Source organism: Eublepharis macularius, chromosome 2, assembly GCF_028583425.1.
Source record: "Eublepharis macularius isolate TG4126 chromosome 2, MPM_Emac_v1.0, whole genome shotgun sequence".
NCBI classification, from domain to species: domain Eukaryota; kingdom Metazoa; phylum Chordata; class Lepidosauria; order Squamata; family Eublepharidae; genus Eublepharis; species Eublepharis macularius.
The window spans coordinates 173,932,401-173,959,507 of record NC_072791.1 but is presented as its reverse complement, the minus strand read 5'-3'; the positions used below and the strand labels follow the sequence as shown (position 1 = coordinate 173,959,507).

At 40.8% G+C, this 27,107-nt stretch overlaps 1 protein-coding gene across 2 annotated transcripts in view; it reads right to left on the bottom strand.

The window, feature by feature from the left end:
* MGAT5 (alpha-1,6-mannosylglycoprotein 6-beta-N-acetylglucosaminyltransferase) overlaps nucleotides 1–27,107 on the bottom strand; it is a 190,046-nt gene that overhangs the window by 13,230 nt on the left and 149,709 nt on the right. For both annotated transcript variants that reach the window (XM_054971635.1, XM_054971634.1), the window contains exons 11-15: nucleotides 23,993–24,126; nucleotides 8,480–8,629; nucleotides 1,585–1,731; nucleotides 854–970; nucleotides 144–218 (exon numbers count right to left, since the gene is read on the bottom strand). In XM_054971635.1, coding sequence (XP_054827610.1) covers nucleotides 144–218; nucleotides 854–970; nucleotides 1,585–1,731; nucleotides 8,480–8,629; nucleotides 23,993–24,126 — 623 coding nt within the window. The remainder of the gene's footprint in view (nucleotides 1–143; nucleotides 219–853; nucleotides 971–1,584; nucleotides 1,732–8,479; nucleotides 8,630–23,992; nucleotides 24,127–27,107) is intronic.

Sequence of the window (27,107 nt, the reverse complement as noted above, 5' to 3'; positions counted from 1 at the left end):
TACTAATCTCACACTACGTAATCCACCTTGAGTCTCAGTGAGAAAGCCGGACTATAAATGACATAAACAAACAAACAAACAAACAAACAAAGAACAAGCATAAAAAATAGTTAAACAAATTTAAAAAAATATTGAAAGTATACCTGTTTCTCTATGAAAACATTCATTCTCTGAAGCATTCCTTCACACATGAATTCATAGGGTAAGTAAGGTTCAATCTGTTAAAATAAAATCATACATTTTAGTTACGCTTTAGAAAATAACATTATTCAATGTATAACTATGTATAACATTATATAACAATGTATAATAATAACATTATATAACAATGTATAATAATGTATAACATTATTCAATGTATAACTATGTATAACTATGCTACAAGTTTGGATAAGGGCTTGTACATTGGTTAATATGATAATATCTTTGAAAGTAACTTATTTGTAAGTATCCTCTTTAACAATTCAGTTTCATTCAACCATCTATCATGGATATTCCTGTTTCTATCAAAATAAAACTGTTAAAACAACTTTCATAGTTATAGCATTTCCTATTTAATGCACTCTGCTCTATAAGCTATTCAAAGTAGTTCATCTTTAGATTTTAGGTTGGACGGAGAATCGGCTTGTAAAATGACTCTTCCCTGCCTCCGTTCTCCATTCTTCAGCGGCCCTTTCCCATGACAGCTGAAAAGCTGCTTTGTTGAGAACCACATGGGATATAAGTGCAGGGAGCTACAGTGCAAAAGGAAAATTGTAGATCCCTTTCCCTTCTATGGACTGAACTTTTCTCCACTCACATCAAAGCTACTTTGGATACAACTCAGTGATTACAAACAGAGACAGGTTTTAACCTTTTGGTTCAAAATGGCTCTCACTGCCTTCTCAACTTCAGAAAGATCATTGATGTTCACAGTCCAGACATGAGGCTTCCCAATGTAAACTTCAGCATAGGGATGTTGAGATGTTAACTGAAATTAAAAAACAACAACACCACAGACATGGCTGACCATCACAATATTCCTAGATCCATAGGGGAGTTTCACAGTTATGCAGTGTATAGATAGATTAGTATTTCTACCATTTAAACATTTCTTTATTAATTTTACTCCTTTGCCTTGTTTACCAAGAAGTAGATAAGAATGACTGCAAAGCCCTATTCCTCTAAAATGCATGACCAAATGTGGTTTTCTTCCCCAACTGCACTGCTCATTGGATCAAATCCAGTCTGCGGGACTTCTGATGAGCTGTTCAGTAGTGTTTACAGTATGAGGAGCGGAAGTTCCCCCAGTGTTTTCCAATACCATATACTACCTCTATGGCACGATATGAGCTTTCATTGCAACACAATAGAAACACCAGGAGAATCTCACCCTGCAATTTATCATCTCAGGACATCAGGATAGTATAATACAGCTGAAGCAATAACTGTCAACCTTCAAATTGATGTTCGAAACTTTTTTGAGAAAGTTGTGCAACAGAACTTACTGTTATTGTCCACACAGTGAATACACAGCAAATACAACCAGAAATATACACACAGTTTTAATAACAGGAATGATAAATGGTAGCATTAATCGCTTACCTCCCGGAGGGTTGGTTTGCCTCTGAAGAAGTCTGTGTTTTTGCTGCTTTTGGGGGGACTGAACTTTGGATTCAGAAAAGCACATCCATTTGCAATGGCCTCTAAGGGAGCAGGTCCCTCATATGGAAAACCAAGACCCACAAAAAGCTGCAAAATATAAACATTCATATCAGCCTCCTCTTTATATTTGTCCTTAGAGAACAGGAAAATTGAGTTGACCTAAAATAACATATACACTTAGAAACAAGATTAATATAAGTCTTAAGGATTGCCTTTAAAAAGAACACCAACTTGTACATTTAATATAAACTCATCAGAAATAATTAAGTAAATGACCATACTAGGCCAATGTACTAAATCCAGTTTTCTCCTCCCCAGTTTCCCCATGCAAATTGTCTTTCAATGTCCTTGTTGCTTTGAAGGCATACCACAGAAATCAAGGAGCTTGGCCAAGTTTGTGACAGTGGATGTTGTCAGGCAGGGCCCAGAAGTGACAAGATCTTATTAACCATTCCTGTTAAGTGATTTTCCTGGCAATATATGGAAGGGGCTATAGCATTCATTCCTTTATATATTCTTAAAAGAAAAAGAAGGGGTTTCTTTGCTTTAGTTGTCTCACATTTACCTCAAAAAATCTTTTCTGTCGAGTACATTTGTATCTCGTCCTTCTCCCCAAGATCTCAGGAAAGCATACAGGGATCTCACTTTATGTGACTGATTCAAGGTTATTCAACAAGATGGGGATTTGTATCTGAGATTTCCAAGACCGTAGCTTGAAATTCCAGTGATCAATGAACAGAACCAAGTGTTAACTGAGTTTCAGAAAACACTCCTAACTTCAAGTTAGTGAAGGGAAGGGAAGCAAGCAAGCAAGAATTGTTTCTTTATAACCAAAAGATACAGTGTGAGAGGAAAGGGAGCAGGAACATCTTATTCCATTTTGATGCAGGAAGCATTTTGCCTGTGAAATAGTTGAAATATTCCTGACATATATATATTTTACTAAACTTTGACTCATCTCCGTTAAAATAATTAAAAATCCTAGGTACTCTTGGGACCATCCCTAAGTAACTGGGGCATTGTATGGACCTGGAGTGGAAAGACACTATATCCTTGTGGAGTCAGCAGGATCATGCCTGGATTAATTAGTTTATTTACAGAATAAATATGGCCGGTGGGGTGTAATCAAGAATGACTGACTGATCTATTTACAGAATTTATACCTTGCCTTTCTGCCCTCATTAGGACCAAAGTGGCTAACATACATAATAAAAAATACATCTTAAAAACTAATAAAGTCAAGTACACACCACTCAAACAATAAAGTTAAAATATATATAAAGAAAAACAACAATTAAAATGCTCTCCCTCTCATATGTCTACTTTGCTTACTAATCCAGAGTTCTTAAGTCAGCAAAACACTGTGTCCTGCAGCAGTCCAAATAGCATAAGCTTTCTCATCTAGGGAAGGTAGTACTAACTCCAAAAGATATCTTCTCAAGTGAAATTCTTCCAATAGCATAAAACTTCCACTTACAAACAGCAGGTGGCAGCACAGTTTGCTGGAAAATGCACTTCGTGTACTCACCGTCACCACCACACACAACTGTTCGAGACCTTAAAAGTAACAGGAAAGGGCATCGAACAGCTGCTTTTCAGCATTTTTTTTGGCATGTTATCAGAAACATGTGGAAGAGGAAGAATGATTTATGTCTTATACTGCATCATCCCACCAAAGCCTCATATTTCCCGTTTTTACTACACCCTGTCACTTGGCACAGCGACTGAAATGTTCATTATGAAACAAGTAGTCAAATGAAGTTATCTGAAGTATGAAAAGAACAGAACACTGCTGTACTCCTCTGGCAACTTAGGTATCACATGTTAGGAGGGAGGTAATATCATCTGAACCCTCCCTAACATGGGTTTCTGAGTTGTAAACTTTGACCTAGGTACCCTGAAATCACTGATGCCACATTTGCACAGGTACATCTGTAATTCCAGTAACTTCTAGCACAAAACATTTATAGTATTGTTAAAGTGAAAGATTCTAAATGTAAAATGAGTGGCATATGCTGAGAGAGAGAACACAAGAACCCCTGGATGCAGAAACAATAAATACTTCACGTAAAATAGAATATGAACATATCCTTCCAAAAGACTAATAAAGCAAAGAGCCATATTGTGACATACATATTGTGACAGACTGCATACCGAAAAAGAAAATGCTCTTCAGTGAGATGATTCAAACTCAACTGGTGTACTGAATTGTATTTTCAAGCCCTCTCTCAAAAATTTTAAGCAGCTTTCAGAAATTCAGTACTTATGGAGGGCAACAGGACCGATTTCTGCATTGCCACAAGTAAGTAACCAAAAAGTTGACAAACTACGATAAGCAATTAAACTATATCTTTTAATTAGCTCAGACAAACACAGCTGAACCATTAATTAAAGGATATAAAATGTCACCAACAATTCAGCAGTGGCCAGGTTTTTAATTAGTTAGAGAAAATGGTCCTGTTGTGCAGATAAGCATACTCCAAATTTTCCTTCGGAACCCTTTGAATATTTTTTGTTTCCTGTTCCATGTCACTGATTTATTTAACAAAAGCTCCTCAGGGGAAAGTGGCTGCATGCTGCATCCTGCATGTCTTGACAGCACAGCGGTTTCTGTTACCACTTAATGATAAATACAGCACCAACTGTTCTCCACTCACATTAAATAACTTCTATTTCTTCAGCTAAGTCTGTCTAAGAAGTAACAACATTAGCCACTTAGCCAAGGTGATCAAAATACAGAAAATGTATACACAATTTTTGTAACAAGATTTCCCCCCCAAAACAACTTCATTTGCTTTAAAGATGGATGTCATTTGTTCATTGTTGTAGGCATAACTTCAGTTTTTAGTACGTTTGAACTGCAGAAAGCTGTAACAGTCTGTATAATGCTACTTTCAAGTTATTTGTATATTATGAAGGCACATGCGCTACAAACACATGTGCTAGTATGGTTTGGGAATATTTAACATTTGCTGTCTTCCTGTGTGGACACATTTGATTATCTCTTGTATTGTATTGCTTCCCACTTGGAATCCAACAAAGCTTTATAGCTAAATCAATAATCCTCTTCCTTCCTTTGTTTCTTCCTGATTTTTGAAATTACAGATTAAAGTCACGATGGGGCCAACTCCAAAACGGCGACAGAGTATTTTAAATGTCCATCGCTCATCCACCAATCTTGGGACCCTGAACAATTCCAAACTCATCCGAGTCCAAAAGTGTTTCCACTTGCTACAGCCTTTCTTGAAGCCCACGTTGCCTCCTTGTACTTCATGCAGCATACTATGAGGAATAGTCTTGGGAAGAATTCCATGGATTCTAAGAATCCTAAACTTGGAGAGCAGGATGCACAGTTTGTTGCAAAGCTGCCTATAATCTTCCCCACACTTCTCTCTTGTCACTATTGTAAAGACTGGGATACCTTTTGTGTGTGCAATTCAGGTCATCAGGAGTATAACCAGCAGCGATTCCATGATTTCAGTGGCTGGAAACACGAGGCTGTGTGTGTGTTATGTACCGTCAAGTCGATTCTGGCAATTTTATGAATTAATGACCTTCGAAATGCCCTGTCTTTAACAGCCTTGCTCAGGTCTTGCAAAATGAAAGAGTGGCTATAATGCAAGTAACACACAGTTCTCAATACTGTGGACTATTCTCAGAACATTAGAGGAGGCATTATACAGCAGCTATATTAAGAACAGTATAAAGTATGCATTATCTGTTTGCTGTATATTATCCTACTCTTACTACATTGTTTTTATGCTTATGTAACACTGTTTTCTGGATTGTTTAACATACGTCTAACTCTATGCTTTCTTTCAGAGTGCTGTAATCCTCGTCCTATCATATTGCTTATTAGACGTCTCATCTTATTGATTGCATTGACTCACACAGTGTAATCCACCTTGAGTCTCAGTGAGAAAGGTGAGCTATAAAAAAAATAAGCACAGATGTCCAAAATTCTCCTCCTTTTTAAGCACAGCAGACATCTTAGTGTGAAGTAAAGCATAACAACACATGAACCAGGAAGGCAATTTGTTTTTAAGCAGCCTGAGCACGAAATAATTCAACTTGGGAGAATTTAAGGGGACAATCGATATTCTCACCAAGCCAGTAATCTACTATAAGTGGTAGAGAAAGACAGATTCCTCCCAATTGTAATAGAAGACAGAACATATGGAAACGCTTTTGAGCACATTCAAGTTGTATTCATGTTATTTTTCCTCCCTTGTTTTAAAGGACTGCGTTTAGGCATATAGATTAACACACATAACAGCCATATTTTATATACTAATAATAACCAACCGGCCTTGAACTGTGGATACTTAAATCTGGAGATTGGAGCCATGAATGAACAAGTCAGATCTTTGTAAACATCTGAAAAATGCCACAGATTTGAAGAAAAATCTGAAATCTAAAAAAAAAAATTGAGTTTTTAAAATCCCAAACGATAAGAGGAGTGCCTGTAGCATAATAAGAGGAGTGCTTATAGCTTTAATCAGATGTCCCCAGTGGCTGTTGCTAGACAACCATAACAGCCAGTATTCCGGACATGGTTTCTATCAGTAAAAAGCAGGGAGGGGGTAGGCCCTTTCCAGGACTGTTTTGGCCTTTGAGGAGGACTCATTAGTACCAGGCCAAGAAACAACTACCAGACAACTTGATACTTCATGACTTGCATGACTCCACTGCTTACTACTGTTCAACAGCAGGCACCCCACAAAAGCCAGTGTAGTGTAGTGGTTAGAGTTTCAGAGTAGGATCTTGGAGACCTAGGTTTGAATTACCACAGCTGTGGAAGCTCACTGAGTGACTTTGATCTGGTAGTCATACACTCTCAGCCTAATCTACCTCTCAGGGTTGTTGTGAGGATAATATGGAGTCAAGGAGAGTAATGTGAGCTGCTTTTGGTCCCCATTGTGGAGAAAGGTAGTATGTAAATGAAATAATAAATATAGATGAAGATGGGGGCAGATAAAAGGTAAGTTATTTAGTGGGTTTGGAGGAGAGAGAGATGTAGGGAAAGGCAATCAGAAAGAGAGAAAGAGGAAATAGTGTGGAGAAGTGGATACAGTAACTCCTGACAATTGCAAGCCACCCAGCAATCACCTACCACTGTCAGGCATCCTGGACAAACAGGTGCACACACCTCTGCATCCTGCCATGATGACATCACCTTCAGAAGTGACGTTGTCATGTGTGGGGGCAGGAGGGCACATTCACTTTGCACCAGGGCCAAATCCTTAAGAATCGGCCCAAAATATAATGGCACATTGTGGTGGGATGTGGAAGTGCATGCATGAGAGATACAAAGGTAAGAACTATACCCGTACACCCGCCGCCATCACAATCTCCTGGCAACCCTAGGATACAGGGGAAAGTGAAATACCCCCCAGAAGACTCTACTGGATCCCCACCACACAACTGGGCTATAGAGGAGAGGCTGCCAGGCTGGGGAGAGGGAGAGGTGAAGTCAGGGAGTTAGAAAAAGGGGGGCGGCAAAGACAGAAAGAAGCAGGAAAAGAAAGCAGGAAAGCAGCAGGAAAAGTCTATGGGGGCAGGAAAGGGAAAGAGGACATGGGGGGAGGGGAGAATGAGATGCCCCCCCACAAGTCCTTGCAGGTCCCCCCACTTGTAATATCTAATCCTGCAGGTGGAATGGGCATATATTCACCTATTTCACAAACAATATGAGTGAAAAGTGGCCCTAGCATCTTCAGGAACTCATCTAATTTGTCAGGCAACTTTAGTTGTTTCCAGTAACATGGAAATACCATGCTCACAGATGTTTGAGCATATAGCAATACTTTCCTGAGGTAATCAGTTATAGTTTCAACACTATTTATGAGATAAATTTCAGGTTTCAAATTAAGCACCAATCTCCATATCTCAAAAATGTTGTACTCTTTTCCAATAAACTTGAGCCCTGGGATATAATCACCACCATATATGAATATAATTTTATTTGGGGGGAGCTACAAAACCAGCACCTACTGCTGATAGAGAGGGAAGTTTAGATAGTCTATTTGGCATTAGTTGCCATGGATGCAACATTTTAAAGCAGTTCTCTCTTATTTATATGATGGAAGGATTATTATCAACAGTTAACTAACAAACAGTAACTCAAAATTCTCAGAATATTTTAGATGACAAAGATTGGCAACAGATTGCTGCATTTAAAAAAAAATCCCTTGCACTTTTAGAAATGAATGGATAACAAAGGGATAATTATATCTATATACATTCTCTTCCTTCATTTGTTTTTAATTTGTAAGCTGGATATGTTGTTTGTTCTGTATACTAGTTCTGACTATATATTGTGGTATTTCAGTATTTTTTTTTAAAGAAAAGAAAGAAAATGAGTCCCAAGTAGTGCTGCAAAACAACAAATCCCCAAAAGTTTCAGATATTGAAACTACAGCACCTCTGAGTCACGTTTAGGCAATTATAAGCAGTTTAAAGGAACACCACTCATAGACAAGCAAGTTAAGTGTTTGCTAACTTGGTCTGTTTCAAGATAGAGATATGCTCCCACTATTTCTCAACAGAAGTCAAAACTTGATCTCATGATTGAATTTCTTTTAAAAAGAAAAGCTAATGTTTTAGGGGGGAAACTGTTCTTTTGAAAACAAAGCAATTGAAGCACCCTTGAAGTACAACCTGACATGGAGAACGTTGAAAGTCAGTGGAATCTTCTACAGTTTGCAGGTGAATATATTGCAAGATGCCATTGCAACAACCATGATGCCAAATGGTACATTTTAGAAATCCCTAAAGGACAATAAATGCATACCTCTCAATATTTTAAGGGTTTAAAATCTACCAGCCAACTTACTTTGGTCTCTCTAAGCAGGAACTGTAAATCCCGGCCACTTAAGATACCATGGTTCTTCACATATGTGGGCATGTAGACAGTACTTGTCCCATGAACAGTTCCATGGACTTCTGTATAGGTGTGAATGATATCCAAATAAGACTTCTTATCCTAGAATAAGGCACAAGTCAGCCAATGTGAATCCTTACTCAACTTTCTTAAAACAACGAAGTAACTTAGGCCCATTACTTTAAGGTTCAATAAAAGGTATAAATGTATAAGAATTAGTCTATAAATTCTATAAATGCAATTAGTTTATAAAACATTTAGTATAATTGTAGTCTCACGCATAAGACATCAAAGGGATGGCCGATAATTGCAATGGAATCAAACATTGTTATGAGCAGTAATTGATACATAATTTCTCTGCAAATAAAAGGTTATTTAACTGGTTCTTAAAACTTGGTGGGAAAAGAAACATTTTCTATGTTCTCTGCAGTATCAAGATAAAACAAAACTGTGCTACACTTGAGGCCTGTACATCTGACCTAGATGAACACTCACTGTCCCCACGCTAGTATTCTCTCACATAATTTTTTCTTTTCTCCTCCTCATCCCACCTTCCCATGCATGTACTCGAAAACAGCAAGTCCCCTCAGTATATTGCAGTGTAATATTGTTCCTTACACTCTGCTATTTTATATTTCACCCTTGACGAATTTTGGATGGGGATCTTGAATTGAAGTCCCAAGTTTTGTTTACAGACAGGGGTTAGAGAAATATAGAGAACTGTTGGTATTTTGGCTGGGGATTTTTTAAAAAGTTGATCTGCCTTCCTTCTTTCTAAAATTCATTCAAAGATGGATTGTGAAGCACTAAGTAGCCTTTGGAACACATAGCGTGAATGCTGCTGCTCAAATGTGCAGGTCAGTAACCTCAAAGTCTGGTTTTATAGTCAGACGCTAAAAGCTCCCTTTGTCTTCAGTACCATCCAAACAGTATGAGCTCGCGACTGCATTCCTCAGTTCCATCACATGCAACTGCTACACTATTCCCTGTTTGTGTCCAAATTGGTTAAAAGCCATTTACAGTTGTTTGTTCAATTTGGGAAAAAAAATATTCCTTAGAAAAATCTTGGAAATCTAGGACACCCAAGCATCCTTTCCTTTACATTTTAAAATAGGGGTACACCAGCTATATTTTCATGTGACAGTATGTAGTCAGATTTTACTACCGTGCATATGAGTTCAGGGAATCTTAGGAAATGATAGGTTGATCTTGCTAAATCATCGTATCACAAAACATTTCAAGTCTGGCATATTCTCACCTTCCTTATGCTTTAGATCAAGAACCCAAGCTAGCTTTGATATCAACATCTGATCACACAAGTTCAATACTGAACATCCCTTCAAAAACAGGCTGAAGGGACTACATTCTAAAGTCTCTGAGCAAGACACATAGTTTCTGGACTTGTTTGGAAGTAACAAAAAGGATACATAATTTTCTTCTTGCATGGAATCTATACTGCCTTTGTTTTACCTGCAATCATGACGACTTGCATGTGCATGAATGTTTGGAGAAAGGAATTTTATGTTGCAAGGGTCTTTGGGGGATGCAGTGTTCCTCTTACAGCTGCTCCTCTTACTTACAGATGCACACATGTACACACAGGTCTTGCAGGGCTGATGGCAGGTTTTGCCCTATTTGAAACATTGCAAGTGTAGCACTTTACTTCTTCTCACAAGGTGAATGGAAACCAATTATTTAAAGAATTGTAGTTTGATCCCTACTTCTGGGTGATCTCATCAACTGCCAATCAATCCTTCTCTTGTCAGCATAGCCGAGTCTCTATTTTGTTGCTTGCTTGGGTTATTATACTGAAGCATAATAATAAAGTGTTGGGAAATTATATAAGCGCGCGCGCGCGCGCGCGCACACACACACACACACACACACACACACACACACACACGGAAATCAAATGTGATTTTAATAATTAACTGAGGACATGTTTTTTATACTGTAAATAAAAGCCACTGAAATAATTACTATTCAAATAACTGTGTCCTCAATTATTCTTTTCCTTTTTGGGTGCATCTTACTCTACTATACAATTAAAAAATATTTTAAAAGCTGTGAAAACCAGACTTGAGGGGAAACCACAATTCCCACAGTGCTTTGAAAAACTATGCATGTACAAAACTCCACCTGATTCAAATACACTGGCAGCCATTACCGTCACTAAGGAAAACAGAAAGGAATAGCGAAAGATAGGATTTTAAAAAAAGAAACAATTGATTTGCCAACAGTTTCTATGCTTGATAATTGATTTAACTCTGTATTTTGGCTGTAGACAATGTGAACACATTGCTGGGAAGAAGCACAGCTGCCCTCTGAACAGGCCCAAGCAGGTTATGAGCACTCGAGCCAGTTATCAAAAAAATTGGCTGTTTGATCGTGACTGCCAATCAGGATGTGATCCACACCAGCTGGTATCTGAGCATCCCTAATTAAGACAAGAGATGTGCGATCAAATTTCCTAACATTAAAAATGTTAACTTTCAAAAGTAACCACAATGGTCTCCTATTCAGACCCAATGCAGTACTGGGGAATGTTTGTTTTAAACCTTCTCTGCACACAATTTTCCCAACAGAAATCATCTTCCCTTTCTCTTTGACCTGCTGTTAGTCATGGTATGAAAAAACAGAAAGGAAGATGGTACCAATATGGTACATCAGGGGGTTTTATTTGTTTTGTTCAACTGTGGCTAACAGCAGCTGGAGGGAGCTAGGATTTCTACTGAGGAAATGATTTGGAGGTTAGCACAACCTGCCTCAAAACAAACAATTAAAGCTGTCCTTTTAATTACTCTTAGCACAGTAAAGGTAAACCAATAATCTGCACTGCCCAGTTTGCTGGGATGCAATAATGCCTATAAATTATGCTTTAAACTGAAAACAGACAAAGCTATAAAGCACACCTATGAAAATGTAATCTACTTATTCTGGAAACAATAGAAAGATCACCTTGAATATTATCTACAGAAACCATGCAGCGTGTACTATAAATAAAGTCAGATTACACGCTGTAAATATCAAAGAAGCCCTTCAGCTTTAAAAAGGGGAAGTTGTGTCTCAATTTCACTGATTTTTTTCCCACCCAGGATTGAAAGAAGAGACAGACACAAGTGTTGGGAACTAATGGGCCATATTTATCTGGCAACAACATATCATTCAACATATATACATGGCAAGGGCCTAACCAGTGGTACAGGTCAGGCCCTGGGGTCACCCTGGACCTCTGCCCTGACCTGTCTGGGCGAGCACCGCTTTCCTGGGTGTGAGCCATCCACAAGCATGGCTGGGACCCAGCCGGCCACGTAAATGGTTCCCCACTCCAAGCCTATAGCACCTCGCCATATATCAGGAGGGCTGTACTTGTCTAGGGGATCTACACGGCAGTCTGCCCTCTCAGCTGGCAGCTGTCAAGCAGTACCAGTGATCCTGACAGACCCCAATCCCCTCCCCCAAATGGGGATGTGCCAAGGGTGCTCACCAGCCCGCTCATTTCTCCCTCTCCTAATCCTGCCACCGCTAGGGCCACTGCTCAGCCCACCAGTGCCCCTCAACTAAATCCAGAAGCCACTGGGCCCCAAGGTAATGGAAACTCCAAGGAAACTCACCTTCTAGGTGCCAACATGTTGGAGACAAGGCTTGGTACCCCATCAGCTGCTGTAGCTCCCATAAAGGAGGCCAGCTAGCAGCTGCCTGGCCCAGGTGAGGTAAACCTTCTTAAGTCTCATTTACTTGTCTCTCTCCTCAGGTTTGCCTCATCCTTCTCCTCCCCTTACTGAAAAAGAGGGTTAATCCCCGACATGCTGCTCCCTTTATGACTCTGTCCCTGGGGGACTGAGTTAACTAATAACCCAGTGGCCAAACTGCAAAACCCAAAGGCAAGACCCAAGATGATATAACCTAGGATTTGAATCATGAGAGCCCGGAGACTGTCACATGACCCACGGACCCCCCCCCCCACAGCCAGGCACGAGGGGCCAGTGGACTTACCTACCTCGTAAATGAGATCCACTGTCACCTCAACATGACTGGATTACAGCAGCCTAGGCCAAATCTGCTACTAGCCTTCAATTGTGCTAATCTGGTAGAAAGATCAGATCTTCTGTGCCCTGTGACAGCTTTGCAGAGTTCAGCAGATGCAATAACACAGCATGCCATTAGGTGGCCTGAGTGACAAAAACAGCTCTTTGATATAACTAGCCACCACCCTAGGACTGTAGATCCTTGCTAAGCCAGTAGAAACAATGTGTACAGCAAACCTCCCTTCAGATCACTGCAAGCACCCCAGCCCATCCTCAGCCAGGCCTTCACTGCTGCTGCTAGTACTCTCTCCAAATAATGTGAAACAATGAGAGAGGCCTAGATAGGCAGGAGGCCTGCAGGGTCTGGGTCTAACCTTGCTTCAGCCCTCCTTACTGATGGACACCGATAGCCCAGTATTTCCTTCCTCCCCTGGGCCACTTCATCATCCTCAAAGGATGAGTCTGCAGGGCCACATTGCAGGAGGTCTATTAGCTGGCTGCTTGCCCTTAGCAGGGCTACTACCCTTTTTGGGTGGCATGATGGAAATGTACAGTAATGTAATGTAATGAAATACACTGTAAAATGTCTGCTTTTTGAGCTTCAAAGCTCAATAGGAATAAAGCACCCACAAAATAGCCCAAATACTGTGTAGGCTGCAGAAGCCTCTATAAAATGGCCACCAATGCCAGGAGGCTAAGCAGGCCACCATGTGACACACTCAAAATGGCCACTCCCAGTACAGGATAAGCTGCAAAGCCCTACCAAAATGGCCACTACTACCAGTAAGTAGGAGGCAAATTAGGTCACAGAAAGCCCACACGCAAAATGGCCACCCCTGGAGCTGTGCATATTGTAGATGCCTTCACAACATGGCCACCATTCCCAGGAAGCTAAGCAGACCACCGGGTGCCACTCTCAAAATGGTCACCCCCAGCACAGGATAAGCTGCAAAAGCCCCACCAAAATGGCTGCTACTGCCAGTAAGCAAGAGGCAAATCAGGCCACATAAATGCCACACACAAATTGGCCACCACTGCCAGGAGGCTAAGCAGGCTCAAAGTGGCTACACCCAACTGAATAAACTGCCAAGCCCTCCCACAAAATGCCCCCTGCTGCCTGAAGGTCTAAGGCCGAGCTATTGCTGCTGTAAATACTCCCTCCCAAGTAAGTGTAAACAGGGAAGGGGGAGCCTACCAGCATCCACCCTGCTAGGCCAGTAGCAATAATGTATGAAGTAATCCTCCCCTCAGATGGCTGCAATTCACCCCTGCTACCTATAGCAAAGCCCTTGCTGATGCTGCTGGAAGTACTCCCTCCCAACAAAGTGAAAAGTGTGTGTGTGTGGGGGGGGATCCTAGGTAGGCCAGAGGCCTATAGGGGCTGGGCCTCACCCTGCTTCAGCCCTTCTGACTGACAGACAGCAGGCCCCAAATGTAAATAAGAAAAAAAAATCCCTGCCAAACCCCTGAGCCTGGCGCTGGGCCCTGGCTCCAGTCCTGGAGTTTGAAGATAGCAAGCAGGAGAATAGCACAGCTTCTCCAAGGCAACCACTGCTGCCTAGACCTGACGGCCTTCAATAAAACCAGCCTCAGAGGAGCTCAGCTTGAAGTATGCTCTGCTGAGGCCAAGCTCAAGGCACCTGCAGGGGAGCAGGGGCGGAGCCACCTTATAAGGCTCTTGGCTCTGCCCTCTCCTTAATCCCGATTGGCTGAGAAGTTGTCTGCCAGCTCTTCTTCCTGCGGGGAGGCAAAAGACAGCCCCTAGCCTTAAGCAGCTACACTGCTGGCTGGGTGGGCTGAATTATTAAGCTATCTAGGACGTTTTCCATTTCTGTTGCCTCTTTACGAATAAATAGGCCAAATACACAACCAGCATTCATAAATTCTTATACATTAGGCTTCAATCCAAATTTCACTGTGTGGGGGAGATGAAAACCAATTGTTAAGAGACAAACAGCCTGACTGTGAGTTGTGGCCCATGCCAGCTTCTGGTTCAGAAGAGGAAAGACTGTTTGGCATCCTCCCAGCACCATTCTGAGGTTTGCAACAACATAAATGGCTACAGGGGATCTAGAAGCATTACTAGAGCCTCTGAGAAGCTTTATGATGCCTCCCTAATCATGTCAGAAGAGGGTTCAGAAAAAGATCTATGAGAAGCAACTCCTGATGTTAGCTACAGGGTGATGTACAGTAAAATACAATTTAGCCAATGCTAAATTGCTTTGTAAGCTGAATATAGTAAGTAGTACCACTTTAAATATGAAGGAAAACATCTACGGGTATTGAAAAGTATTTTGTAAGTAACTAGATGTGAGAACTTTGGATCTGAAGAGTTGCAAATGGGAACTGTGAATTTTTTCAAGGACAGATTCACGTTTAGAAATCTTCTGTTCTAATCAGGGAGCACTGAGAGGTCAACCACCCATGAAGACATTTAAGTCTGTAGCACTATTAAGCACTGTTCAGAATTTATTTGGCAAACAGATTACTTTCCAGAAACACATTTTTAGTAATAGAATGCATACATGCAGAAGTGATGTATTTGTTATAGCCCCTGCTCTCTTTGTTCATCAGTATGCAAATGAACAGTGACCATTAAATTATGCATTTGTTTTAAGTAAGTGCTTCCATTAGACCATTCAGAGAGAGAGTTTTACCTTCATTCATACACAAAGTACAATCAATCAACAACCAAAGATTTTGGTTTAACACTGACAATATGAAAAGGTAGAAGGGCAGGAGATCAACATTTTAAGTGTTGGATAGAAAGATTCAGCCAGTTCTCAACACAGAACTGGTTCAGAATGGGCTAGGCTAGCATTTCTTTTTCAGAGTGGAAAAATAAGTATCACAACATTAAATTATATTTTAAATCACAACAACAGATTCCACCAGCAAAACAGCCTGTTCATTTAGTATTTTTTCTTGATAGCTATAATAAACCTACCATTTACAAAAGACACTTTTGTTGATCTTTGACTACAGAACTGTTATGTAGTCTACCTACTTTTAAAAAACCTCTCACATCAAAGAAACCGGATGACAAAACCTCATGTTTTATTCCCCACCACCACCAAGACAACAGTAACATGATATAACCCTCAGATGGAGTTGGGATTTCAGAGTTGATTAAAATTTCAGAAATTTTCTGTGTAGCAATCAGCTGCAGCACCACAGGGATAGAGGGCAGGGGGAGAGAGATGTAGTCTCCTTTGTAACCCATGTATTTCAAGACTTCCTCGCCCCTGCAAAAAATACTGTCCAAAAGTTAACTGGACAGTCTGCCATTTTTTTAAAAAAATGTGTATGACTTAACAGTTATGCAGGCGTTTCATAAGATAAACAAGTTTATTAGTCAATTAACTGCCTAACATCATGGCAGCACAGTATGGTCTACAGAACCTAAGATTGCCCTGTTAGTCTCCTGACTGAACCTAGCTCAACTCTAGTTCCTGCAAATCAAAAAAGGTAACTAGGAAAATTAAAATACCTTATGTCATACAGGTGAATTTGCCTACATGTCTCTGGTGCAATGACTGATATCTTTTTAGCTTGTCTGGGCAACTACTACTATGAAGAAGTGGTTGTATTGGATTGAGCTGCATTTCATAATCAAGATGGTGGATTCTTTTTAAAGAAAGCCCAGAATATTGATGGCCAGTGTAGTATAGTGGTTAGAGTGCTGGACTAGGATCTGAGCTCACCATATTCAAATTCCCGCTCTGCCACAGAAGCTTGCTGAATTACCTTAGGCCAGTGACACTCCCTCAGCCTAATCTTCCTCAAATGGTGGAGACTGTAAAAGGTAAAATGGAGGAGAGAAGAATGACTGAGTCTCTCTACACAAGACATCTTACAAGAGACGCTCAAGTGACTTATTTTCTGTGTGGTCTTATATTCAAGTGTATGCTGTCTCCCTAGCAGTGCATGTGTACCCATAATGGGAAAGATCTTTCACTTGAGAGTCCCTGGCCATTTTCACACATCTTACCTGCCGCCAGAACATTGCCCAAAACACCCGGAAGACAGCGTCTTCTTGCGCGATTTCCCTTAAGAAGACACTGTATTCTGGGTGTTTGGGGCAATGTTCCGGCGGCACATTCTTTCTTCTTTGTCCAGGTGGAGAAGGAATCTGAAGAAAGATGCTACGAAGATCCTCTCTGACAGGCAGCAAAAGAGGAACTGAGGGTCAGGAACATTGCCCCTCCCAGAGAGTGGGCCATTTTGGCAGGAAACAAGGTGTGCATGCATTCTGGGAAGGGGAAAACACTCCCTAGAGGATTTTTAGCTACGAAACCTGCTGATTTGGCATGACTATGCATGCGCAGTCCTGTGTAGGACTGCACAGAAGACCAAAAATAAAATTGAAGTGATTTCGTGATGAGAAATCTGAGCCCAAGGAATCATGTTTTACAATATCTGGTGAACCAGACTTCCTACTTAGAAGAAATATTTTTGATGCAACTTTGTACAATGTCATCTGTGCATTACAGCACAGATTCAAAACAACATTTGTGTTACATTCCATTCAGTCCTAAAATATCTGACATTAGAACCTGGGAAATTAGAAGAAGTTTCTAAATGTCCACTTCATAAGTATCCCACAGATCTTTCTGAGAATTTTCTTTATGAAACGTTACAACTGAAAAACTCAAGTCTACTGCTGGAAAAAAATACCCCTGGTTATATTATTAAATGAGATTTACAAGAAACAACTGCAACTGATTTTCAGTGAACTGGACACTACAGATTTTTGCACACTGCCAGTGACTGGAAGAAGCCGAAAGAAGTTTCAGAAAACTAGCAATCAGAAACTTCAAGCATTCTACAATGGGGCAAAAATGGTTAAGCTACCTAGCCAGCTTGTCTACAGAATGTGAACTTGCCAGTTAAATTGACTTTGAGGGGATAATTCATGACTTTGCCATGAAAAAGGCCAGAAAACACCACCACAAAATCAAGATGTTGAAAGGATAATGACCAAAAAGTTACAAAACAATTAGCAAACCTGTAGACCTCTCAAGCTAGCTGTGTGTTATTATTAAAGCAAAGCCTGGCATTTTTCATAAATGTAGAATTCATAAAAGTAATTTCAAAATTAAACAATTGTTTTTCATGGCTCATGAGATTTTATGTATGGGATAAGAGATTGTGGTGTTGGTGTGAAAGGGGTATTACCAGTATGTACAAGGTCCCAAAACATAATGCTTAGGTTCTTGCTTTATATTCCACCAAGTTTTACAGTCCCGGTGTATTTATTTAGCTTAACTGTTCCAAAATATGGATGAGCAATTATGCTCACAAGACTAAATGCACTTCCCTCTGCAGTTTCTGAAGGATGCATACTGAGCACACCTTTCTCAGACAGGTATTGTGGCTGTGGCTTTGGTGCTATCCAATCTGTATGTCATGTTTTATTTGAATGTCCTTGGTACAACAAGGCAAGGCAGAAATGAATAGAACCCTTGATATTACAATGGACAGAGTAGACAATAGATATTTTAATTCCTAAATTATTAGTAAATTAGTAAATCCAACACTAGAAAATTTACTTATTTTAGCTAAATTCAGGCCATGAAAATTCAGGCAATTCACAGGAAACCAAATTTTCTGTAGCTTGTGTTTTGATCTTCTCTGGCCTAAATTCTTCCTTTCTTCTTCACATTTGGTAAATATTACTTAAGACCTATAGGTCAAAGAAGGAAGGAAGGAAGGAAGGAAGGAAGATCCTTGCTTTACTAACAAAGATGACATAATCATCCTAGAATTCCTCTACAGTTAGGGATAGCATCTTTTGGGTTGCAGCTAATTTTTAACTCCTCTAATGAATACAGTAAAAGGGATGCTGGAGATGAAGCAAATGCTTCAGTGAAATTATCCTGAAACTTGTCTTCAAATGCATTCCATTCTCAAGTCCATCTTCAGAAATCCTGCCCTAGCTGCCCTGACTTCACAAACCAGGAATCCTCCTTCTGTTCCCAGAACAAGTTTGCTCCTCATTCCTTAACAGCAGTTGATGCTAGACCTTCTATCATTTATTTTATTTAAGACATTTATTAGCTGTCTTTCCACCTAGAGGACCTAGGTCCCAAGCAGTAGTCTAGTTGCACCTTCCAAACACTTTTCAAGGGTAGCCCCATTGCAAAAATCCAGTAGAGATGTAACTAAGGCATCAATCACTGTGGCTAGATCTGACTGAATCAGGAACAAGTGCAGCTTGAAGCACCAGCTGAAGCTGGGCAAACTCACTCTGAGCCACAGCAGCAAACTGGCTAAAGTGCCTGTTGTGTCAAGCAGCGCTCCTAAGAAGTAAGCCTTACTTTTCAAGAGGAGCGTAAACCCACTCAAGACAAGAGAGATCTCTCATTGCTGGTCAGCCTTTCTACTAACCCAGAGAACCTCTATCTTGTCAGGATTAAACTTCAGCTTGTTCACCCTTATGCAACCCATTACTGACTTCAAGCACCAGAACATCAACAACATCCTCAGAATTAGATGGAAATGAAAGGCAGAGCAGGATATTGTCCACATATTGGTGACACCACTCCAAACCTCCTGATGACCTCTCCTATAGTGGCTTCATGTAAACATTAAATAATATGGGGTATCAAATTGAGTCCTGTGATTCCACAGGCCAATGTCCATGGGGCAGAGCAGGAGCCCCCAATACTACCTGCTGAGACCAGACACCCAGACAGGACTCAAATCATCATAACATAGTGTTCCATAGTTCCAGAGCCAAGTGGTGACTCAGTAGGATACCATGGTCAATTGTATCAAAGGCTGCTGAAAGATCCAGCAAAACTAGCAGGATACACTGATCCTGTATAGTTATCGTTAGATATCATCAACCAAGGTGACCAATACAGTTTATATTCCAATTCCTTACCTGAAAACGGGCCAAAAAACTTCATCTCTTTTAAGGGCTAACACCTTGCTCAAGAATGGAAGATTGGAGACCAGCCGAAAGTTCTCCAACATAGTAGACCTCAGGGAGGGTTTTTCCACAGCACAGGTCTAATTACTGCCTTCTTGAGCATGGGTGGCACAGTTCCCATCTCAAAGAAGCTTTTATTACTCCCCTTTCCCAGTCAGCCATTCCCCATCTGGCAGCTTTTATCATGGAAAAAGGGCAAGAGTCAAGAATACATATTGTATATCTCTGATTCTGCAAGGATCCTGTCTACATCCTCAGGCTCCACAAGCTGAAAGGTATTCATATAAATTGGACAAGCAAATGCCAGAGGTACATCATCTGACCATGCATCCACACTCAGAGTACGTCTTAGTGATTTTTTTTTCTGCACATTGAGTAGTAAATGGATCATAGCAGGCTGTTTTGTTTCAGAGTCCAATTCCATGGGGCCATGATACAAAAGCCCTGGAACTATACAAGACAACTTAGCTGGATGATTATCGTCAGATATCATCAACCAAGGTGACCAATATAGTGGTGGCAGAGAAATACTGCCTTTTTGCTGTCATCACCACCACAGAATAGGTTTTAATATGGGCTCTATGCTGTGTTTGATCAATCTCGTCCTGAGTTTCTCACCAGTAGTGCGTTAGCCATCATTCCTCCTGTTTTATCACCATCAGTTCCCTCGTAATCATGACATTGCCTACTACAACTACTCACTTAACGGGGCCAAAGTATATTTTATGCAGGAATTCTGTGACTAGGTTTTCTTCCAACACTTTAAGACGAAAATCAGTGTTCAAGTAACATGTTGCTGAGGGACTGTGGTTAATCTTTCCCCACTGCACCATTTCCCCAATAACAATGCACCTGAAGTATTTTTAGCCTCCTTAGGAAACAAAAGCTGCTCTAGGAGGAGCAGAAGTAAGATTTCTATTGAGGAAATGCCATGGAGGAAAGGGCCAAGTCTCTATTCCCCAGTGTTGGTCCACAAGTTCCTGGTGATGACCACAAAATTATGACTACTGCTAGCCAAAGAACCTCCTAAACAAATTTCCTCCATTTTCAAAGGGGATTAAAGCACAGCATAAAACAACAACAAAAAAGTGCAGTATTCTCATACTATGTAATCTATCTTGAGTCTCAGTGAGAAAAGGAGACTTTCTTACTTGAGTCTCAGTAAGAAAGGCATACTATAAATGACATAAATAAACGACAAATAAATAAATAAGGACTGTATGTGGCTCTCTCTCTTCCATTTTGTCATCAGAACAATCCCATGAACTATGTTAGGCTGAGAAAGTGTGACTGGCCTAAAGTCACCCAGTCAGGTTCATAGACTAAGAGGGGATTTGAACTTGGCCCTCCCTGGTACTACTTCACTTCAATACTCTAATGACAACACCATATTGGTGCCCAGGTTTCAGTGGCTAAGTGAAACTTTCTTTGACCATGGTGAATTTTACTACAACAGGTGAACCAAGGGATAAGAAGAATATATATAAATTTGTCATCTTCCCAAACAACAGCAGGTAATCACCCTTAAAAGACATCCAATATAATATAAAACATATTGAAGTTAAACAGAAATTGTGTGTGTGTGTGTGTGTGTGTGTATTGGGTGTGTGTATGTGAATTCGTTCAGATATAGAATCAAGCTTTATTTTTTCACAGTTGCGCTAACATGGCAAGGAGGCATTAACTGATATTTTTTGGAAGGAATTACCAAACAGATGGGCCATTTAATGAAGACACAATCATGTTGGGTATTAAGATCATATTGAGTGAACAATCCAGGCACTAATGAAATATATCTTCTGACTACAAGACTCAAGTACATGTGACATTCCTGTCTTCTGACTTGTGCTACTAATGACATCAGGACGCACAGCTGATTAATGTGCTCCAGATATTCTTTAGGCTTCTTAGTGCCTTCTCATATTGATAATTAGATCAGAAGCTGTAATCACAAAAGCCCACAGCTAGGAGAAAAAGATACAAATTAAAAAGATTCCAGCATTGCTAAAATGTGTTCTTGAGAACAAGGACCAGACTATAAAATCCTTGACTATTCTTAAATGAAGATTTAAAAATGTATAATGAAATCTTTCTTTTATAATGAGCCAAAACAAAGTGTAAGAGTTACTGAAGTGGCTAACACTTTAATCAATGAGAAATACCTTTTTGTACTTAAGAACTGTGGTATAGGACAAAAAGAAATACTGGATAATCCCACCCACACATATGTTGCAGTATACAGAATATAAGGCTAGAAACATACGTATGAGGTAGGAAATGGGCAGTCACCCTGTAACACACACACAGAACACTGTTCTATAAATGACAACCAAAGTAGGATATGTTAGGTGGCAACAGCACTTGCCATTATACAACCATGTCATTTCTTCTGCCAATAGGAAACTTTCTTCTCCTAATAAGAAACATAATCAGTAATGCCATCATTCATGAGGTTGGGACACCCCAGGTCCATTATGCAGTTAGAATTTGTTAATTTTTAAAAAATTCTCTTTAGAGAATCTTCGGAAATCATAAATCATTTTGAGGGGAAGGAAACTACAAGTGAAAGATTCTAATCTGGTTCACAGTTGCACCTTAAAAAAAAATTAGCTAGAACTGAGTTGCTGCACATTACTTGGCTGTGAAACTTTTGAGAATTTAAGTCATACCTGCATTCTTAAATTTTATATTTTTAAAGCACTGATGTGACACTAGAGGGTTTAATAAATAAATGTTATTTGGGGAAATGTTAAAATGGTAATCAATAGGACCCTATGGAAGCATTCTCAGGTTAATAGTTGAACAATTTTAGGAGACCCTTTAAATTGCTGTATTTTTAGGTACACTGGAAATTCCAATGACTTGCTTTACCCATCATTCTCTGGAACTCTATATCTAATCTGCAAAGGAAGAAATCAAACAAGCTTTCTTTGTAAATAGCCATTGTTCTCCAACTATTCAGGTTGCTTTCTGGCTGAAGGACCCTTCAGACTAAGATAAGAAACTTGCTATACATTATTTAGGAAAAATCAAGTTAGCCAATCATGAAACGTCTATAAGAAAAATACAGGCTATCCCATTGTGAAAGTGCTAATAGTCTAGACAATGCATTCAACTCTTCATAAATAATGCTCTTAAAATAAACCCAGTTCAATAGATTTTTGGACATGTACATGCAAATAAGTCCGTAAAGATGAGTATTTTTTAATAAATCAACTTGTAATTGAAATGAGAAAAATCACTGTGTGTTTGTTATGATATTCAAATCTATTCACACCAGAATTGACATGGGGCGAATTTATATGAAGACTACGCATATGCATCACAAAACAGGAAGATTATAATAAGTCTCCACTGACTGCCTTCATGACAAAAAATATTAATAGGCACATATTTTTTCCTCCTGTCTCTACTGCCGGGATCAGTTTGTATAGAAAATACTGCTCATGAAACCAGCTTTGGTATGCTGTGGATAGCAAAGGCATTGATTTGAAAGCAGCTCTGGTAATTCTAGCAACTTCTTTTTCCCTACACAAGAACTACCATGGCTTTGCGTCTCAGCATTCATTTTATTGTGGCAACCCCTACATTATGGAATAGCTGTCCAGAGAGATCCTTAAGAAGCATACTACCCTTATGGTCTTCAGAAGGGGATGTAAAACAGAATTCTTCAGTGATCTTTCTTTGACCCTTCTTGGATATTGAAAGGGGTTGTGTAGAAGAAATAGACAAGGAGGGAGCCCTACGTGAATTTGTATTGCCTTTTATTGGAAGAAAGAAACAACATTTGTTTGTTGTTTAGAAAGGCTTTTGAGGGTTGCGACAGTTGACATGTCACTGAACTGAGAATCCACAAGTGAAAGAAACTCTCTTCTAATTTTGCACGAGAAATCACATATACAGCAATTCAGAAGCAGTATACATAATAAGCCACTAGTAGCATGAATATTCACCACACATAGTAAGATTCACATTAAATTGTATTGTGTTGCTTTTCAAATATCAATTAAATGATTAAATTACAGCACGTAATATATAAATTCATGCAACTTATTTTCTACATAAAAAAGTTTCACCCACAACATAAGAAAAGCCACAACCCAATTGTGACTCCAACTGCTATGCATGCTAATGTCAAATTTCTTCACAGACAACAAAATTTAGCACCCTCATGTAGCATTAGGACAACTTAACAGATAATCCTATTCAAATAGATAATCAACTCCAAGACTGTGCCACTATGTATATTCAAATCATTGTATTTGAAGGGCATTGGGTGTTCCCCATTTTTTCTATGCTACCTAGTTCTGCAGTCATAAATACAGATGACTGCACATAGTGAGCTTCCCCACAGTGCAACTGAGGTAGCAGTTAATGTCACAGTTTTCTAAAGAGTACTTATCAGCTACTAATAAAAAGTGGGCTATTGCAACCTGTCAAATTTCTATTATGAATTTTGGGATCAACTGATAAAAAAATGTGATAAACACAGCAACTGACCTTCCAGAAGTTATCAACTTTGCCATAAACAAGTGACTGGTTCTGCCGTTTGATGACATTGAAGTGCTTTATGTCACTGGAGTTCAGATACTGTTCCACCACAAACCCAAGAAAACTGTTGTCTGGGGTGTGAGCTGCAAACAAACAACATAGACGGTAATGCTTTAACTGTCACAGAATCACAAAACCATAGAGTTGGAAGGGGTCTTACAGACCATCTAGTCCAACCCCCTGCCCAATGCAGGAGCAGCCCAAAACATCCCCAAGAAGTATTTGTTCAGCTGCCCCTTGAAGACTGCCGATGAAGGGGAACCCACCATATGTGTATTACCTTAACTCTGAAATAAAGGAAAAGATTCTTACAGCCTTTTAAGTGCCTATTTTTGCACACTTGGTAACAAAGTCAAATGATTTTATTGCTAATATGTTTGAATCATATTATGTAATGTTAAGATATGATGGATACAGAAGTGAAATGCAGGATTTACAAACAGGACATTTAATACATGCACAGATGTACTTGGCTATGTAACACTTTCTAAGGCTAATTCAGTTACAAAATTAGCCCCTACCCCTCAGAAAACAACAACAGTCAAACATTCTTTAGGTATGGGGGCTCGATGTAACCTTTAATATAATACATACTACTAAGTAATCAATCATAAAATGTAGGAGGACAGATGGTAAACATTTTAAAAGGATTTGTCACTTCTGCTGAAATGAAATATATATTGTGTTTACACAGTGATCCTGACATAAAGTTTCTTACAAGGATATATATAATTTTCTGCAAAAGCTCATCTCCAGAGAATTAAGGCTAATTTCCATATGCACAGGTTGGGTCCAGGGTCTCCCTCCTGTGAAACATTCACAAGCAAGTTTTTCAGTTGCAAAACACACTGTGCCCAGTCTGGATTGCAACTACAGCATACATGGAATAGGGGTGGGCTTCAGTCTCCCCGCACTGTTCTTCTGACCCATAAGCATCCCAGGAGTGTTATTTCATCTTTTGGAAAAAAATCCATATGCTTTCAGGCAGGTTTCTCCAATGGGCCAGATAGCGCCCCAGGACTGTTTCAGGTCAGAAAAATGACATGTGGGGTGGGGAAGATGAAGCTCCTTCTCTACATGTGTCACAGATATGATTCAAATTGGGCACCACAACTGTGCGAACTGAGGACCCTCTCAAAATCAGCCCTGGTGAATAAAATAGACAAAAGAAGAAAAGAGCGCAGTTTGGATCAACCACAAAGGTTCCTTTACCCTCAGGAGCAGCTTTTTGGAGATGCAGGGGACTGCAGCAGCACAAGGTGACAGCTGCTATGGGTGGGGGCTGTGCTTTGCAGCTCTGGAGGAGGATGAGGCAGCACCAGATCCCTCTCATCACAGGGAGGGACGCGCGGTAGGGCCGGAGCTACGGGGGCCTTTTTCAGCCACTCTGCCCCTCAGCGCCTCAGTGCACCTCGTGCTCAGGCAGAGGAAGGACATGTTTCCTTCTTTCCTGGCTCAAAGATTTGGCTGAGTGGCTGCTGGGGAGTGATCAGCGGCGCTTCTCCCCTTGGCCCATCCAAGCTGGCGCATCAGTGAGAGGCGGCTGGCTACTTGGGGCTTGGAGGTGTAGCTGGCTTCTTGGGGCTGGGGGCGCATTGGAGCGCTCTTATTGTGCTTTTCCTCCTGTCCCCACCAGTGCTGCCTTACTTGCGGTTTGTTCAGGCCCCTTCTATTGCCGCAGTGGAGGGGAGCATTCTCGGCTGGCTCTTGTGGTCATTTCTGTTTTTTCGCATGGGCAGGTATTGGCTCCGTGCAGCCCGGCATCATGCTGGGTGCTTTGCTGGCTGCTGTGGTCATTCTTCCTTCAAATTACATTACATTTCCTCTGTTTTAGGAACCCCCTTTCTACTTAAGTAGCATAGCTACCCCGATTGCCCACCCCCCTTCTTGGGCCTGTAGGTTTTGGTGGGGCGGCAAGTTCCCAGTGCACTTTCATCTACAAGTCCATTACAGGGGCAAGCTTGGCAGCTATTTTGTGTAGCCCTGTTGGTCATTGTAGTAAGGGTCTGGGTTGCCCGGGTCGCCATTTTGGGACCGAGTTTGGTCACTTTGGCAGCAGGGCGTTTAGAGTATAGGAACCCTGCATAGCTATTTAGCCTGGAGCCATTTTAGGAATCTTTAGGAAGGTGTTGGCACACGGCTTCTCCAGCCCTAGTTTAGTTTGATGATTAAGGGCAGCAGGACTCTCTGGAAGGGTTTGTTTGACTGCCAAATTAGTGTAGTGGTTAAGAGCAGCAGGATTCCTGTTGGGACTAGCTGGGTTTTCTAGACTGCCTATTTAGTGTAGTGGTTAAGAGCAGCAGGACTTCTGTTGGGGCTAGTTGGATTTTCTAGACTGCCAATTTAGTGTAGTGGTTAAGAGCAGCAGGACTCTTGGTGGGGGATTGGGGCTAGAATGCCTCCGAAGAAAGGATCTGGCCCCTCAAAGGGCAAGCAGCCTGCTAAAAAGCCTACAAGGCCAGCCTCTCAGCAGCCTCCGGTGGCTTTATCGTTGTCTGACGAGGAAGATGCAGGCCCTAGCAGGCAAGAATTGTTGGGAGCATATTGCTGCTCTAGAGCAGGCTAAGGGAGTACGTGGCGCTAGCCTTCCTGCAAAGTGCAACAGGACAGTATGGATGACCTCTTCCACTGCCTTCTTTAACGATTTGGCGTCTCGTATTTCTGCTCTTGAGAGTGCATCTGCCCTGGGTGACCCTTCAGTGGCACCCGACGGTGAAGGAATTGCTCAGCATCCGGAAGAAATGGCCGTGGCACATGATGACATTGGATGGTCCATGGATCCTGGTCAAGTGGCCTACAGAAGCTGGTGGTAAGGCAGCATTGCCCCAGCATGGGTCTGCGTGGCCATGTGGGCCTTGGGGCCAGGCCGCTGCCCCTTTGCCCCCTGTTACATCTCAAGCACCTTGCTCACAAACTGGTAGGTCGCAAGTTGCGGGTCCTAGCAGTTTATGGTCCCAGTGGGGGAAGCCAGCTTTTTCAGGCCAGTTTCCTGGGGTGTCCAGCTGGTCGCCCATGCCATCTCAGTCTCAAATGGGTATGAGTTGGTCTCTCCTTGGGGTGCATA